The following is a 15,292-nucleotide window of genomic DNA, read 5'->3' on the forward strand; positions in this document are numbered from 1 at the left end:
AATCAGAAAAATTTGAAACTTAGCGTCCATGTACGATATCACCACACAAAAATATCACAATACTATACTGGACTGATTTTTCCCCACCCCTAATAATAATACATCATCACTTATTATTGATGTCAGATAAATGTAAAACATTTCGTTGTAGTGAAAAAGAAAACAGAATTATTAAAGTGAAGTACAAGAACACCAAAATTGTTCAAACCTGAGTAAATGTATTGACGGTCGTCTCTGAACGCCGTGGTCTCCTCTGACTGAATATATTGTGACAATGACACACTCATTTAATGAGCAGCTGATGAAGACACCTCACAGTTGTATTCTGGGAAATGTAGGATCAGCAGTCTCCAGCTCAGCTGCTCAGATTCAGACTGCTCTGTCAGGGATAAAAACTGCAGATATTTCTTGCAGTGTATGTTTCATTCTTGGCTGAAGTGACCTCAGAAACAGGAAGTCGCAGAACAAACGCTGTTAACAGGAAGTCACGAGCTGATTTTAAAAACCACACACACAAAAGAAACAACAGTTCGATCACTTCAGATACAGAAACATTATGTCAGTGATCACTGACTCTGGAGGTCAAAAACACCACTGATATCAGGAACTGAAATTCATTCAGCTGTTCAAACACTAACGTCTGTGTTATTATTCAGGCTGGATAAAAGATGTGATTATTAATTCAGCTGGGGGCCTATCCCATCTGACACTGGGTGAGAGGCTGAGTTCACGCTGGACAGGTCACCAGACTATCACAGGACTGACACGTAGAGACAGACAACCAGGAGAACATGTCAGAGCACCTGGAGGAAACCCACGCTGACACGGGGAGAACATGTCGGAGCACCTGGAGGAAACCCACGCTGACAGAAGTTAAAATAACTGTACTCAGTTCAGTTTTTTTGGTGCATAAATTATAAATATGATTTCAGTAAAGTGACCGTCAGGTCCTTCAGTATTTAGTGGTGGTGATGATAAACATCAGTGTTTCAGGAGAGATGGGGTCATCGTCTGTATGTTTGAGGCCTCAGTGTGGTAACTGTGGGTGATTTTTTTTTTTTACAGTGTAGAGCGGAGCTGTGATGTTAAAGGTTTTTTTAAACGTGTGAGTTTCAGTTTGATGTCGACCATGAAGACTCAGAGCGGGTTGATGCTGCTGCTCGCCGTCCTCTCAGGTATTCTTCTGCTCTCTGACTTTCTATCAGTCGACACAGTGTCATTATCTCACACAGATCAAACCTCTGCTGCTGTTACTGATATTTAATCAGTGTTTCTGAGACTAATGTGAGTTTTTATCATCTCATTAAAGAATCAGAGGATCTGAGCAGCTAAAAGACCTCAGAGTGTGTTTTTATCCTCTGCAGAGTCTTCTGCCGCAGTTTTCCAGCCCTGAAGTGTTTTTAGAGTAAACAAATTAAAATAGAGCTTTAATCAGTCGCTCACATTGACAGTGTTTGTTGGTGTCTCCACAGTCAGTGAAGGTGACGGCAGCAGAGTTGTCGGTCGACTAGATGGAAACGTCACTCTGCCCTGTACATATGACATCAAACATCACGGAGTGTTGTTAGTTTGTTGGGGTCGCGGAGAAATACCAAACTCTGGCTGCAACAAGCAGCTCATCTCCACTGATGGACAGAAAGATACAGAAGGAAGCAGAGTTTCCAGCAGGTTTCAGTTACTGAGACGACTGGATGAAGGAGACGTTTCCTTGACGATACTGAATATCTCAGAGACAGATGCTGGACGGTACGGCTGCAGAGTTAGGGTACCTGGGCTATTCAATGATCTAAAATATCACATCGATTTGACCATCGAGGAAGGTGAGAAATATTTTAAATATCCTGAAGTTTGTGCAAGAAGTTGTTCTTTGTTAGTCACGCTGCTGTGTCATGTCATGATGGCAAATGAATCAGTCGACTGCAACAAAGGTCCAGACCTTTGAATCCGCCCACTCAAAAATTAACTCAGAAGGAAGTTGACTTCCTTGAGACTATCAACAACATCAGAGTATCATCTGCATAGAAACTGGTGTTATGTCTCTGTATAAGATAAACTCACTCAGGGTTTCATTCAGACATGAGATCAACATGGACGAACGGCAGAACAGGACGCAGGTCTGAATGCAGCTCATGATGAGGAAACTGACAAACCACAGCGCCCACATCTTTTCACCCCTCCCCACCCGCTGAGAGGTTTCAGAACAAAATGAATTACCTCTGCTTTTTCTGCACGAACACGAAAACAACAGACGTCACTACAGTGTTAATACTGACAGCTGTTTTAGATTCAGTCTGAGTGTTGGGACGAACAGGTTCATTAGTTTTAGTCACATTTTAGTTATTTTTATTGTTCATAGTTTTATACTGAGTTCAGACCACAAAATATCAACCTCATTACAGCCAGACGCTGCGTCATACGGTGTCGGCTCAGATCAGGAACGACATTGAGTGTCGTATGCGATAATCCATGGTTTCATCTGGTGTAGTGTGTCATAGTAGACAACTGACGCCACGTCTGGGATGCCTCACGACGTCCTGACAGAAAGTCTAGTATGTTTGATTTTCTTCTTGTGTTCCATGACTTCTCCCGTCACAGCCATCACTTTGATATTTCCTGTAGGGACGTTAGCACACAGAGTGAAAAGGAAACAGCAGAGGCACTTTATCAACCTGCTGAGTACTGCCATTAGCATCAAGCTAGCAAAGAATGTTCTTTCNGATTCAGTGACTGTCATAGTTTGCATGCGGTACTTCAAATGTAGCTCCGCCCACCTTGTGACACTTTTTATGTTACCACAGTAACAATTCAGCTCAAACATGAACAAACACAGTGACTGAGATAATAATAACAACAATAACAATAATAATAATAATAATAACAATAATAATAATAATCATAATAGGACGAGAATAATCCGATGACATCACACACGTTGTGAAAGACGACGATGATTGGTCAGTCATGTCAGTCGGCCAAGTCACAGCGAGATTTTATGACTTCACTATCAGCTGATCTGACACAGAGACTGTTGGAACAGAATAACATGTTGTGTAGTGTGAACTCGACTTCAGTTGATCAAAATTCAAAACATTGTAGTCCTGATGTTTCTCTCTGTTTTTCTCTTTAAACTAACTCATGGATCATAAATCAGACTCAAGGCGACAGGTTGTATAAGATAATGTGTGTGTCATGTCTCCAGCAGTGTGTGACAGGTTTAAGGGCTGGTTTACGAGCACACACTTACTGATCATCATCTGAAAAGCTCAACATCTCTCTATTTATGCTCTCAACAAATAACTAATGTGAGCCAACTAGGATTTGTCCCAGGTTCATTGTAAACTCTGACTTATCCATGTGACTGTTAAGAAGCAGAAACATAACTTGTTTCTTCATGTGCAACATGTTAGTCTGGAGGTTTAAACTGGTGTCCTCTCACAGAGTTGGTGATTCAAACTAAACTTTCATCTCTGTCAGAGAAAAGTGATCTGAGTTCAGATCAAAAAGGTCGTTGACGAAACATTTTCATCATAGTTTTCATCAGTGAAATCATCACTGCGTCACCACCGGACCTATTTTCAGGATAAAATGAACTTATTGGACAGTTGAGTCACGTACGGACTGATATCAGCATCTTGAGGCTCCGGTTGTTGATGTAGTTTCACATATTCTGTTTGCCAGCACCCGTCACAACAACCCCCACCAGGCAGAGAGGAAGTGATGTCACCTCGTGGATAGGAAGTGATGTCACAGGCGACCATACCACAGAGTCCATGGTGACACTGGCTCAGGAGGTGAGTTTGAGAGTAAGTACATACGGTGGCCCTGAAAGCTCAAACGTGCAAATAAAGAAAACAAAGTCATCATTTTAACATGTTTCGAAAAAAAACGCAGCAGAAGAAACAAAACAGCAGAAAATAGTTTTTAAAATGTTCAGTTCAGTTAATGATCTTCAGTGGGACTCACAGCACTTCAGTATATTGTTTTCTGTATTTGCAGTGTTTGCATGATCCTTCAGGGCCACCGTACTTTCATAGTGTTGACTCAAACACTGCATTTCTCCACAGACTTATTGTTTCTTATCTGTGAAATTAAAGTAAATCAAAGCTTTGTTTCCACTGAGGGAAATGGCTTCAGCTTACAGAGACAGACAGGAGGTCTGCGTCACTGTGACGTGGAGTTACATTTCTGGGGAGGTGCACGTCGAGCCAAGTCTCAGACCGAAGTCGTTGTAATCATACGCTTGGTCAGTGACTTGTGGCGTCAGAAACCAACGGAAAAAGGCGTCCTTTAACGTCAGTGGATGCATCTAACAACCTCCTAAACGTAACCACGTGTGTGTTCAAGGAAAAAAACATCAGTTGGTGGTGTTGTACTGACGTAGTGCTTTTATTTTGAAAGAGACTGTATGCAAACTGTACATTTCCTGTGAAAACAGAAGTGTATTTTGAAAACAGACAATGCATGTAACAGGCTGAAGTTGACACGGCGTCCCAGAACGTCAACAACCAACACACCCAGGGTACCTTGGACGTCACATGTGGACGTGGAAAGTCCATGACCAAACGTGGACATGTGACGAGGTCGCAGTGAGGACGTGTTGGTGTGTCCGGCTACAGCGTAGTGTACGGAGCACGCTCTGATCTGATCAGTTAATTCTTCAGTCAAGCGCATGTTCATGCCAGATTTAAATAAATTCTCTCAAGGTGTTCACAAGGACGGGATGGACGGACGAACAACCTGAAAACATTATGCCTCTGCCCACAGGAAGTGGCGTGGAGACATAATTGCACAACGCAGGTTAGGAGAGTAAATTGGCACGCCGTCCCTGAACGTCCAAAACAGACGCAGGTGGACACCTGGAGCATCATAGTTCAACGTTGAGGTCCAATAACCAAGTGTCAGGATCAGCCACAGTGAGGATGAGAGTGTGTTGCACGCTGAGTTACACATAACGTCGTCGTGTTTGTAGCTCCGTCAGCAGCTCGTCGGTGTCGGACCTCAGAAACACAGGAAGTCTTTAGTTTGGTCTTCAGAGCTGATTTTAACAATGACGTCATCAAAGTTTCAGTTCAGTGTGACTATGTTTGTTGCAGATGTGGAGCACAGCTGTCCAACAGCAGCCGGTCGCAAACATCGTGAGACTCTCCTTCGTCATCGTCATCCTCCCAGCACTGCTGCTCACTGTCGCCTACATCGTCTCCTCATGTTGTTGTGCTGACACGTCTGATCAATCTGACATTAGAGACACTTCCTGTTTATTTTTATTTCACTTAGTTTGTAAAGGAAAAATAAAATGTTTGTAGTTGCAGTTTATTCTGACACTTCCTCTACACACACAAACTTCTCTTTTCTGTTTACTATGTGATGTTGGACTGAATGTCGCCCTCTAGTGGACACAGTCACGGCACTACACCTCAGACTTCAGCAGCTGAACTTTGACCTGTTATTAACCTCACAGCTTTGAGTTAAGAGCTGCAGCCATTTAAACACATTTATATAAATATCTCATGTGTCTGCAGGAGTTTGGAGGCGTGACCAGAGATCTGACAGCAGGCTGAACCAATCAGAGAAGGAGGAGGAGGATGAAGGCAGCAGCTCTGTGTAGAGACAGTAAACATCCTCTGATACAAAGCTGTGGTGTTGTTAAAGCTCCAGCGTGTCGGGTTTGAACTGACCTAATGGTTGCGTTCTCGTTCCCTCAGAATTAGACGTTCATATCTGAGCAGGTCCTCGTCTACAGAGATCACCATGTTGCCCCGCCATGTTTCTACAGTAGCCCAGAGCGGACAAACCAAACACTGACTCTAGACAGAGACATTCATGTGTTCACTGGGGGTGTAACGATCAATTAATCTGGATCAATATATCGATTTAATGATCAACATTCCAATCACATCGATGCAAAGTGAAAACATCGATCCATATCATCACATTTAGGTCACGCCTTTATTTTGAAATTCTGTGTCACTGTCAAACAGCAGCAGGCTGTCGAATCGATTTCATTTCCTATCATAATTAAACTGCAGATTCACTACTCTAGTTTTCATGTCGGCCACCGCAGTCAGCAGCACCTGCGCCACAAGAGGGTCCGAAATTTCAATGTGAAATGTCTTCATTGTTTCTGAGAGGAAGACTCTGAGGATGACTCAGCTCCTCAACAGCGTCTGAGGCCAAAAACCTGCAGTTCCTCTAACGTCCACTAGAGGCTGGCTCCAACAGACCTCCATGTTAACATGTAGAAATCAACATGTTTAAAGGGGAACTAATGTGTTTTTCAACCTGGGCCCTATTCTCCGATCTCCTTTTGTCTAAATGAGTGATAGGATGTTCAATATGTGACATTTCTCCAGTACGAAGCTAGGGCTGACCTGCCTGCAGCCCGTGAGCGTGAGCGTGCTATATTAAATAATAGGGCACTCAGCCGGCATCAAACAACGTCAAAATTTGTCGAATTTGTCACTCTTCTGTTTGTGTGAATCATTTTAACGTCTCCGTGTCAGATTATAAATGACGTCTGTGTCTCAGTCAAATCAGACTTTCTGAAAGTGTTTTTAAAATTCTTTCATTGATAAAAACAAAAAAACACTGTCAGCTGAGTCACTTTAAATAAAGTCTGAAAATCTGGAAACATTATTATTACACCTGAAATTAAAACTGTAAATTCTTCTTCTACACAGAATCCATAAAGTCAGATTATTTCAATAATGAAGTCGAAACATAAAACTGAATAATAAAGATTATCATCTGTTTATTGAACTTTTGTTTTGTTTGAGTCTTTCAGAGATGATGAGCATTTTTTCTCCACACAGTATAATTTAAGTGTCAAACGTTCCAGCAGACAGTTTTTTAATTTTAGATATTTATTTCTCTATTGAAACGAGTCGGCAGGGTCAGAGCTGACGATGAGGAAGATGAGCCAAGTCTTCATCATTTTAACGAAGCTTTTTATTGACCTCTTCATCAGAACTGTGAAGAAACATTAACACACAAGAAACATGAAGACGAGGAGACTGTAAACACTTTTATTTACACTTTTAGTTTTATGATGTCATCAGGGTCTGAGATCAGGACCCGCCATGTGCAGGCACATCATCGGCAGAGGGGTGTGACATCATCAGGAGGTCGGGGAAAAACACACAACAGAGAAACACATTAGTGAAACTGACGGCGTCTGTGACTCAAACACTGGAACATTTATCATGAATGTCAGTGAGACTCTGAGCCGCCACCGCCGCTATGTAAGAACACTGTCCTGTTCTCTTTAACATCATATGTCAACATCCCGGGAGAAATTCTTCAAATTTGGCACAAACGTCCACTTTGAGTCAACGATGAACTGATTAGATTTTGAAGGTCAAAGGTCACTGTAACTTTGTCCATCTCATTCTTGAGAACATGTGAACACGACATCTCAGAAACCTTAAGGGATTTTTTTTTAATTTGGCACAAACTTTCACTTGGACTTAACAATGAGCTGATTAGAATTTGAAGGTCAAAGGTCACTGTGCCTTTACGTCTGTCTCATTCCTCTGAACCCTGTGACTCAAGACGGCTTTGATGGGATTTCTCTTCAATTTGGCGCAAACGTCAGATTGGACACAAGCCAGGGTCACTGTGACCTCACAAACGTGTTTTTGGCCATAACTGAAGAATTCATTCACTAATTCTGACCGAACTTGACACAAATGTCTAACAGGATAAAATAATGAAGGTCAAAAGGTCAAAGGTTGGTGTCATCATGGTGGCCCTGGTGCATGATGGGAAAGAAGATGCTCAGTGGTGGTGAAGGTCAGAGGTCAGCAGAAGTTTTGGGTCAACATGTCCCAGAGGCAGCAGCAGCACAGAGCAGCTGAACATCCTGCCAGACATGATTCGGCTCCGTCGGCGCCGCCGTCGTCATAGTTTTGATCAACCACGAACACTGTGGACAGACAGCAGCAGGTTACACTGATGTGACGAGCGTCCTGTGTGTCTGCGGTGTGAACTGAGGACAACCAGGTGAGACCAGTGTGTGTTTGGACTCCCTGACCCACCTGTGTGTTTCGGCTGCTCTCCGTACATTTTAGGGCCCTCCCAGGGGCCGCTCTGGTACCCCTGGTACCCAGGCTGAGTCAGGTATGGTCCCTGGGGTCCAGCCGGTCCTTGGTAGTAGGAGAGGTCTCCTCCACCTGTGTAGGTCTGAGGGAAGGTCTGTACAGGAGACAGGTGAGACAGGTGTGGTTGTTGTCATGGTAACACAGGAGTGTTTGAAGGTGATTACATGGTTACGTTTAGCCAACACACAAACATGGTTACGTTTAGCCAACACACACACGTGGTTACATTTAGCCAACACACACACGTGGTTACGTTTAGCCAACACACACACGTGGTTACGTTTAGCCAACACACACACGTGGTTGGGTTTAAGAAAAAAGAACAGGTTTGGCTTTACAATCTTACAGGCCTCCTGGGTGAACGTTGGTGGTTGTTGGACCCATCCACCACCCTTCCCCCTGACGCCACTGATCGCCTTAAAACAATGATGGCGACCGGCTGTGTATCATGTCGACGTGAAAGGACTCATTTCTTCGTTGGTCTCTGACGCCAAAAGTCACTGACTAAGCACCGGTATTTCATGACTTCAGAGTTCGACTGTGTTGGATCCAGAGTTTGGGTCGGAATGGTCAGCACAAGGTTCTCAACATGGAGATCGCTGAAACAGCTGCTAGCAGCTAACGGTGCTAACAGCTGCTAGCAGCTAACGGTGCTAACAGCAGCATCAGTGCTGACAGAGCCAACGTTACAACTGAGGGTAACTGGAATGGGCGCTGCGCTTCCTTGCGGCGGCGATGAGTGAGCCAGTGGGATATACGTGTCAGAGCCAGCTGACCACAGCAAACCACAGAGAAACTCAGATGACATCACACACAGAGGGAGGGGCTTCAGTCTGTGCTCAGGGCGCCGTTACGTCACAGAATCTGTTCACAGACTGCAGAGTTTTGTTCTGTTGATACTCTGAACGTCACACGCAGCTCGTTTAAATACAGAACTCTGCTTCAATAATATCATCAGAATGTTCCACAAAAAAGATGTTTTTTAATGTTTTTTAAAAAATAATTATTGGTAAAAAGTTTTAAAACATAAAAGTAGAAAGTTGTAATATTAAAAGACAGTATTGTTATTATTCTACAGAGTTATAATATTTTGATATATTGAATTCTCAGAGTTTCAAACTAAATAAAATCTGGATTCATTCAGTCAAAAACATGTCAGACAGATGTTCCGGTGAAATATGAAGAAACTGTTGAATGTTTAAATAAATGTCAAATGAAATAATTTGCTGCAGTCGTTTCTACATTTCAGTAAAATCTGTGAATCATCTGACAGAAAATATTCAAACTATAAAATCAATAAATATCTGTGTTGTTAAATATAAAATCAAAAATGTTTTTCTGATGTGTTTCCTGTTTCCTGTTGAAACATCTTCCTGCAGCAGTGCATGCTGGGTACCTGGTACGGTGAGCCAGGAAAGGTCGCAGGCTGAGAGCTGTAACCTGCAGAGACAACAACAGGTCACATGATCAGATCGTTTCCACGGTAACAGCCCCGCATCACACTTTAACACTGATGTGAACATTTTGACACAGAAATAATAGCAAAGTCAATTAAGTGTTTGGTGCAGGTGAAACTGTTCTGAACACGGAGACACAAAGTCGTAACATTTACAACTTTACATTTACAACAAACAATTTAAAATCTTTGAGAATTCGTCAGTTATCTCAGATATAACGTCACGACTTCACTTTAAAGTTTAAGATTCTCAAGTTGAAAGAAAACACTTCATGATGTTTCCAGAAAAAAAAAAGAAAAAGAAAATTTTCAGAATTAAGTCTGAATATTTTCAAAATAAAGTTCACACATCTTCAGAATTTTTAAAAAATATTTTTTAAATAAAGGCATCACATTTTCAGACATAATTTGTGATATCTTTTGAATAAAACAAATTTTCAGAATAAAATTGTGACATTTGATTGATTTTTAATATTCTAATATTCAGCTGTGCGCAGACCAAGAAGAACCTGCTTTTTTTTATTTTATTCTATTTTATTTTACAGATTTGACTGAAATGAATTGATGCACTGATTTCAATAAGAAACTTCAAAATATAAATAAAACTCTGAACTATGACAACAGACAAAGAAACGACCTGATTTTAAATCTAAATGTTTAATTTTGAATCTGTAACAAACCTGAAGAGAAGCCGGGAGCTGAAGGTCCACCGGGGACGGGAGGGACGTACGGAGGAGGGTTATCATTACTCATGGGGACGGATGGACAGACGGACGGACGGATGGATGGATGGATGGATGGAGAGCAGAAATAGTCACCACGTGTAAAGACGCTGAAATAAAATGAAATTATATTTAATTCAATTCACAACAACATATAAAGAGAAATTACAGTTCATAAGAAATAAATGAAGACGTGAGATGAGACACTCTGATGAGGTGCAGATGGAAACAGGTCCAGACATGAAGCGAATATTATTAAAATGTTTTTGTGAACATGTCTTGATTTAAGAAGAGTGCGGCGCTCTGCCACTCTGAGAGTGCGCTCTGCTGCTCCGTCTCCACAGACAGAGTGTCCAGAGTGCGCTCTGCCACTCTGAGAGTGCGCTGCTCTGGATAACCCAACGCTACATTCAGACAGCGCTCCCAATTTATCAACGCTCCAGTTTGTGTCAGAGTGCGCTCCCACACTCACAATGAGTGTTTCTGAACGCACCACTCACATCATCTTCCTCCATCGTCTAAAACAAGACAACACAACTTGTTAGCTAGCGCTAGCTAATGTCTGTGGAGAACTGTTTTGCCTCCAGCTAAGCCCCGCCCACCAACAAACATCACATTGATTACTTACAGTAAAGGGTCTGTTGACTCTTTATTAACCAGTTTTTACATCTTTAAATCCTGATGATTATTATCAGAGGGATAAAACTACTTTATATTGTCACTGCAGTTTTCTGGTTCATCACAGTTTTATTTTACGTATTTACAAATATGATTTATAAACTATGACTGTTAGAAGAATGAAACTACTCAAAAAACATTAATAAAATTTTCTCTGTTTGATATTTAATTTATCTTTTAAGTAATTTTCAAGCAGCTGTGACAAAACTGTTCCTCCAGTATTTTATGAAAGTTTGAGTTTCAGAGTTTTGGTGGAATAAAACAAACCATAATAAAATACGAGCTGTTACAGGAGACAACCATCTGCAGATGGATCATCAGTGACAATAATCTTTAGTTATTAAATGTCAGCGTGTGAATAAAAGCTCTTTTATTTTCTGCTGAACTTTATTTAAATCACGTTGTTGTGAACAATGTGCACTCAGGGCTCCGTCTAACGTCTGCTGAGCTCAGCTGCCTCCATACCAGCTGTAATCTAATAAAGCAACAGACGACTTGTTGACTCTGACGTGTCTCTGACAAACACAGTTTGTTTTTTACTAAATAACCCAGTCAACATGTTTCCAGTTAAACCAGTCTGTCACATGTCAGCCAGGGAAACTGTTTTTAGGATCAACACCTGACAGCAGCTGGATATGAAACTGTGACGTCACGTGACACCGACGATCAATAAATAATATATTATTAGAGAAAAGTCAAATGTGTTCGTTTCTTCAGCAGTCTGGAGCGTGTGACAGCGTGCACACACACACTGCTGTTACAAACCTTTAAATGACATCATCATCATCATTATCATCATCATCATCATCACATCTAAACACAAACACACACACACACACACACACACACACACACTTTATAATTAACTCTCACCTAAATCAAAACTTTGACTTCATGTGCAGCATTAAGGAACAGTTCAGTGAAACATATCAAACATAATGTGACACAGTGACACAGTGAGAGTTGGAGCAGAAACATGAACACGTTTACATATTTACACTTTAATCTGAACCTGATAAATCAACATCGTCTCCATGACAACAGTTTAACTGCTGCTACAGAACATAGTAATTATACTTATCATTATTACTTATGATGAACTAACCCGTTACACACTGTTTATAATATGAGTCTAATTAAGTTTGTACAGTTAAAAGTTCAGTTCGCGGTGACACCAGACTCCGTTCACAACTCGTTCATTTTAATGTTTCCGGTCGCAGCAGGACGAATCACCCCCTGGACAATTAACATTTATATATTTTCCAAATTCCAAGTTTCCAGTCTTTAATTCGTCTTTAATAAAAAACGCATCACTGCGCGGAGGTGGAGGATTGTCACGCAGTTTTCCTGACATCATGTCACCGTGAGACTGGAGTGTAACGAGTGGAGCAGACGGTGATGACGAGAAGAAACTGTGAATCTACGTGAAGCAGCTGCTTCTTATTGAAACATGTTGGAGCCGAGTTCAGTGTCAGAGTCACAGAACACAGACCAGACATAAAAACATGTTCAATAAACACTCAAACTTCACTTTGTGTCAAATTAGGCTAAATGACGTCTTTTCTCGGCGGAGTCTGGCGCGTGAGACAGAATCTGAACTTACCTCTCAGCTCAGGATGAAGCGTCAAATGTCACAACATGAACTTTCTCTGTTGCAGTCGTTCCAGTTGACCGACGTGTTGACCGATGGATTAATGGATGAGTGTGCGCGAGGCAACAGCCGGCAGCGGCACGAGGACAGGGTGACGTCAGAGTCTCTCTTTCTCTCCTCTGTTTATCTTTTTACTTTTGGAAATTAACTTTATCATCAGTTTCCGGTTTGAGTGTGACATCGATCGATCAGGTGATCAAGAGATGAGTCACATTTATTGATCATTTAAAAACACGTGATCAGTTATCAATCAGCCTCCTCAGGCTTTAGCAGTGAGCAGGGCTGTTTGGAGACACTCTGGGGGCCCCAGGCAAGAGGCACCTTCAAGTAGTTTTATTTTGCTGTGCTGTTTTGGAGCTGTGCTGATGGGAGTCTGGTTAGTTAGCTTCACCATCAGCTGTTTTCAGGGTTCAGCTCTTGGCTTTTTAGTGCTTTGAATGGAAGTGTGTCTTCTGGACTTGTGTTTAGATGTGTCCAAAATGTTATTGCCCGTTTCTGAATATTAAGCAGTAATGGGAAGCGTCCCAGTTCTGCTCAGCAGGCGTTATTTGGGGTTTTCCTCTGCACGTTTAGAATTCTTAAACAGAATTCAGTGTGGACGGCCTCTATTGGCTGTTTATCCCATGAGCCATACTCCATCCCCTGAGTGGACCCCAGACCTCACTTCCATACAAGGCTATTGGCAAAATTACATCATCAAATATTTTTGTCCATATCCTAACTGGAATGTCAATGTTGAAGAATTTGTTTTTTAATGCACACATTGCCCTGCGAACTTTTTCTTTGAGTGCATTTACTGCCATGTTGAAACTTCCTGATGCAGATATGGTCAGACCAAGGTAAGTATAACTTTTTGTGTGTTCAATTACCATATTGTTTAAAGTAAAATGATATTTGTTTTCAAGACATCTGGGCTTTTTTTGAAAGATCATAACTTGGGTTTTCTTAAAATGTACATCCAAGGCCAGTTATGGCAGTATTGTTCCAGGATGGTCAGGTCATGTTGAAGACCATCACTGGTTGGGGACAACAGAATCAGGTCATCTGCACAGAGCAAATATCTAACCTCTGTGTCAAAGAGTGTGAGGCCTGGAGCTGTTGAGCGGTTCAGCTGGTCTGCAAGTTCATTTATATACAGGTTGAATAATGTGGGCCTTAAACAGCATCCTTGCTTTACACCGCGTCCTTGAGTAAAATATTCTGTTCTTTGATTGTGAATTTTCACAGCACATTTGTTGTGTTAGGGTTAGGGTTAGCCCTAACCCATGCCAAATGGAGTCAAAAGCTTTTATGAAATCGATGAAACAAGCAAATATTTTCCCCTCCTTGTTTTTGGTGGACATGTTTATTAATTAAGGTGTGTAAGGTGTATATATGATCAGAGGTTCGGTAATTTGGAAGAAAGCCAATTTGACATTTACTAAGTGTGTCTTTTCCTTGAATAAAGGCTAGTATCCTGGAATTCAGGAAACTACAAAACATTTTGCCAAGGTTGCTGCTCACACAGATCCCTCTGTAGTTATTTCCAGTTTTATAGATTGATCAGCCCCGGGTTCCAGACATCAGGAAAGCAGCCAGTGGTCAGAACCATGTTGAACACTTTAAAACCCGCAGTTTGCATTTCAGGGGTACTGTTCTTCAACATTTCATTTTTGATGCAATCCGTGCCACAAGCTTTTTTTGGTTTAAGAGTTTCCAGTTTGTCTGTTGACTCTTTTTGTGTAACTGGGTAATCTAATGGCTTGTGGTTATTCTTGATAGCTGATTCAAGGTTGCCTAACTTTGTTTTAATTTCCATTTGATTGAGATTGAGATCTTCAGATGAGATATTTTTATAGAGGCCATTAAAATAGTTTTTCCAGATGTCTCCATCTTGTATTGCTAATTGTTGTGGCTTTACAGTTTCCAAACTGTTCAACATGTCCCAGAGCTGACCTGATCTACTGCGTTTTCAATCTCCTGAAGTGTTTCGTTGGTGTAGTGCAATTTCTTTTTTCTAATGGTGTGTTTGTACTGTTTTAGAGTTTCAAAGTATTCATGTTGTAGTGTTGGGTCATGTTGGTGTCTGTGTTTCTGGTTTGATAATTGTCTCAAGTCTTTTCTTATTTCTTTACATTCACTGTCAAACCACTGTTTTTCAGGGGGTTTTGTTTCCCGTTTCGATGGTGGGGTTTCCTTTTCCTAAGCTTTGCATTTAATGCAGCTTTTTGGAAGATACGGTTAATATCTTTTGTTGCTTTATTAACACCTTCCGAGTTACTTTGGTCATTGGAATTGTTGAATGTGTTGATTGCATCTTTTATTTAATTTGAATTCAATGTTTTTAGGAATTGTTCAGCACTGTTTGGAGCCCATCTGTATGGTTGAATTAAGGCGTACAGCTTACTGGGCTGTTTCTTAACAGTGTCTCTGCTGTGTTTGGTCAAGTAAATATTAATCTGGCTGTGATCTGAAAGGGAGGTTTGTGTTCTGACAGTGAAAGCACTAAATGAAGAGGGGTCCATGTCTGAGATGGCATAATCAACTACACTTCTCCCAAGAGCTGAGCAGCAGGTGAAGCGCCCCAAACTGTCCCCTCTGATCCTTCCATTTAAAACATACAGGCCTGAGGCTCTGCAGAGATGCACTAACTCTTTCCCATTTTTGTTTATTGTCTTGTCAGGGTTGTTTCTCATGACTGTGGGTAAGG

General features: G+C 41.4%; 2 protein-coding genes across 3 annotated transcripts; one reads left to right on the forward strand and one right to left on the reverse strand.

Annotated features, from left to right (window-relative positions):
- The first annotated feature begins 802 nt into the window (after positions 1 to 802).
- Positions 803 to 7,542, forward strand: LOC126384460 (T-cell immunoglobulin and mucin domain-containing protein 4-like). 2 transcript variants are annotated; one of them, XM_050035572.1, is made up of 4 exons: positions 803 to 1,175; positions 1,473 to 1,820; positions 3,679 to 3,791; positions 5,094 to 5,497. In XM_050035572.1, the coding sequence occupies exons 1-4, from the start codon at positions 1,121 to 1,123 to the stop codon at positions 5,301 to 5,303; spliced, it is 726 nt and encodes a 241-aa protein (XP_049891529.1). In that variant the 5' UTR covers positions 803 to 1,120; the 3' UTR covers positions 5,304 to 5,497. The 2 variants fall into 2 exon arrangements, with proteins under 2 accessions (XP_049891529.1, XP_049891530.1); XM_050035573.1 differs by lacking the exon at positions 5,094 to 5,497 and adding an exon at positions 5,520 to 7,542 and having other exon boundaries at positions 810 to 1,175.
- Positions 7,009 to 12,714, reverse strand: LOC126384487 (cysteine-rich and transmembrane domain-containing protein 1-like). Its single transcript, XM_050035603.1, has 5 exons — positions 12,556 to 12,714; positions 10,233 to 10,384; positions 9,493 to 9,536; positions 8,034 to 8,190; positions 7,009 to 7,921 (listed from the first exon to the last, which is right to left on the reverse strand). Exons 2-5 carry the CDS (start codon positions 10,303 to 10,305, stop codon positions 7,797 to 7,799), a joined length of 399 nt encoding a protein of 132 aa, XP_049891560.1. The 5' UTR covers positions 10,306 to 10,384; positions 12,556 to 12,714; the 3' UTR covers positions 7,009 to 7,796.
- Positions 12,715 to 15,292: the final 2,578 nt, after the last annotated feature.

This window comes from Epinephelus moara, chromosome 22 (genome assembly GCF_006386435.1).
Source record: "Epinephelus moara isolate mb chromosome 22, YSFRI_EMoa_1.0, whole genome shotgun sequence".
In the NCBI taxonomy this organism is placed as follows: Eukaryota; Metazoa; Chordata; class Actinopteri; order Perciformes; family Serranidae; genus Epinephelus; species Epinephelus moara.

Coding starts and splice junctions, on each gene's coding strand:
- LOC126384460 (XM_050035572.1), top strand. CDS start 1,121: ATGTCGACCATGAAGACTCAGAGCGGGTTGATGCTGCTGCTCGCCGTC. Junction 1,176..1,472: donor GCTGCTCGCCGTCCTCTCAG/GTATTCTTCTGC, acceptor GTGTCTCCACAG/TCAGTGAAGGTGACGGCAGC. Junction 3,792..5,093: donor TGGTGACACTGGCTCAGGAG/GTGAGTTTGAGA, acceptor TGTTTGTTGCAG/ATGTGGAGCACAGCTGTCCA.
- LOC126384487 (XM_050035603.1), bottom strand. CDS start 10,305: ATGAGTAATGATAACCCTCCTCCGTACGTCCCTCCCGTCCCCGGTGGA. Junction 8,191..9,492: donor TTCCTGGCTCACCGTACCAG/GTACCCAGCATG, acceptor TCTCCTGTACAG/ACCTTCCCTCAGACCTACAC. Junction 7,922..8,033: donor AGAGCAGCCGAAACACACAG/GTGGGTCAGGGA, acceptor GTCTGTCCACAG/TGTTCGTGGTTGATCAAAAC.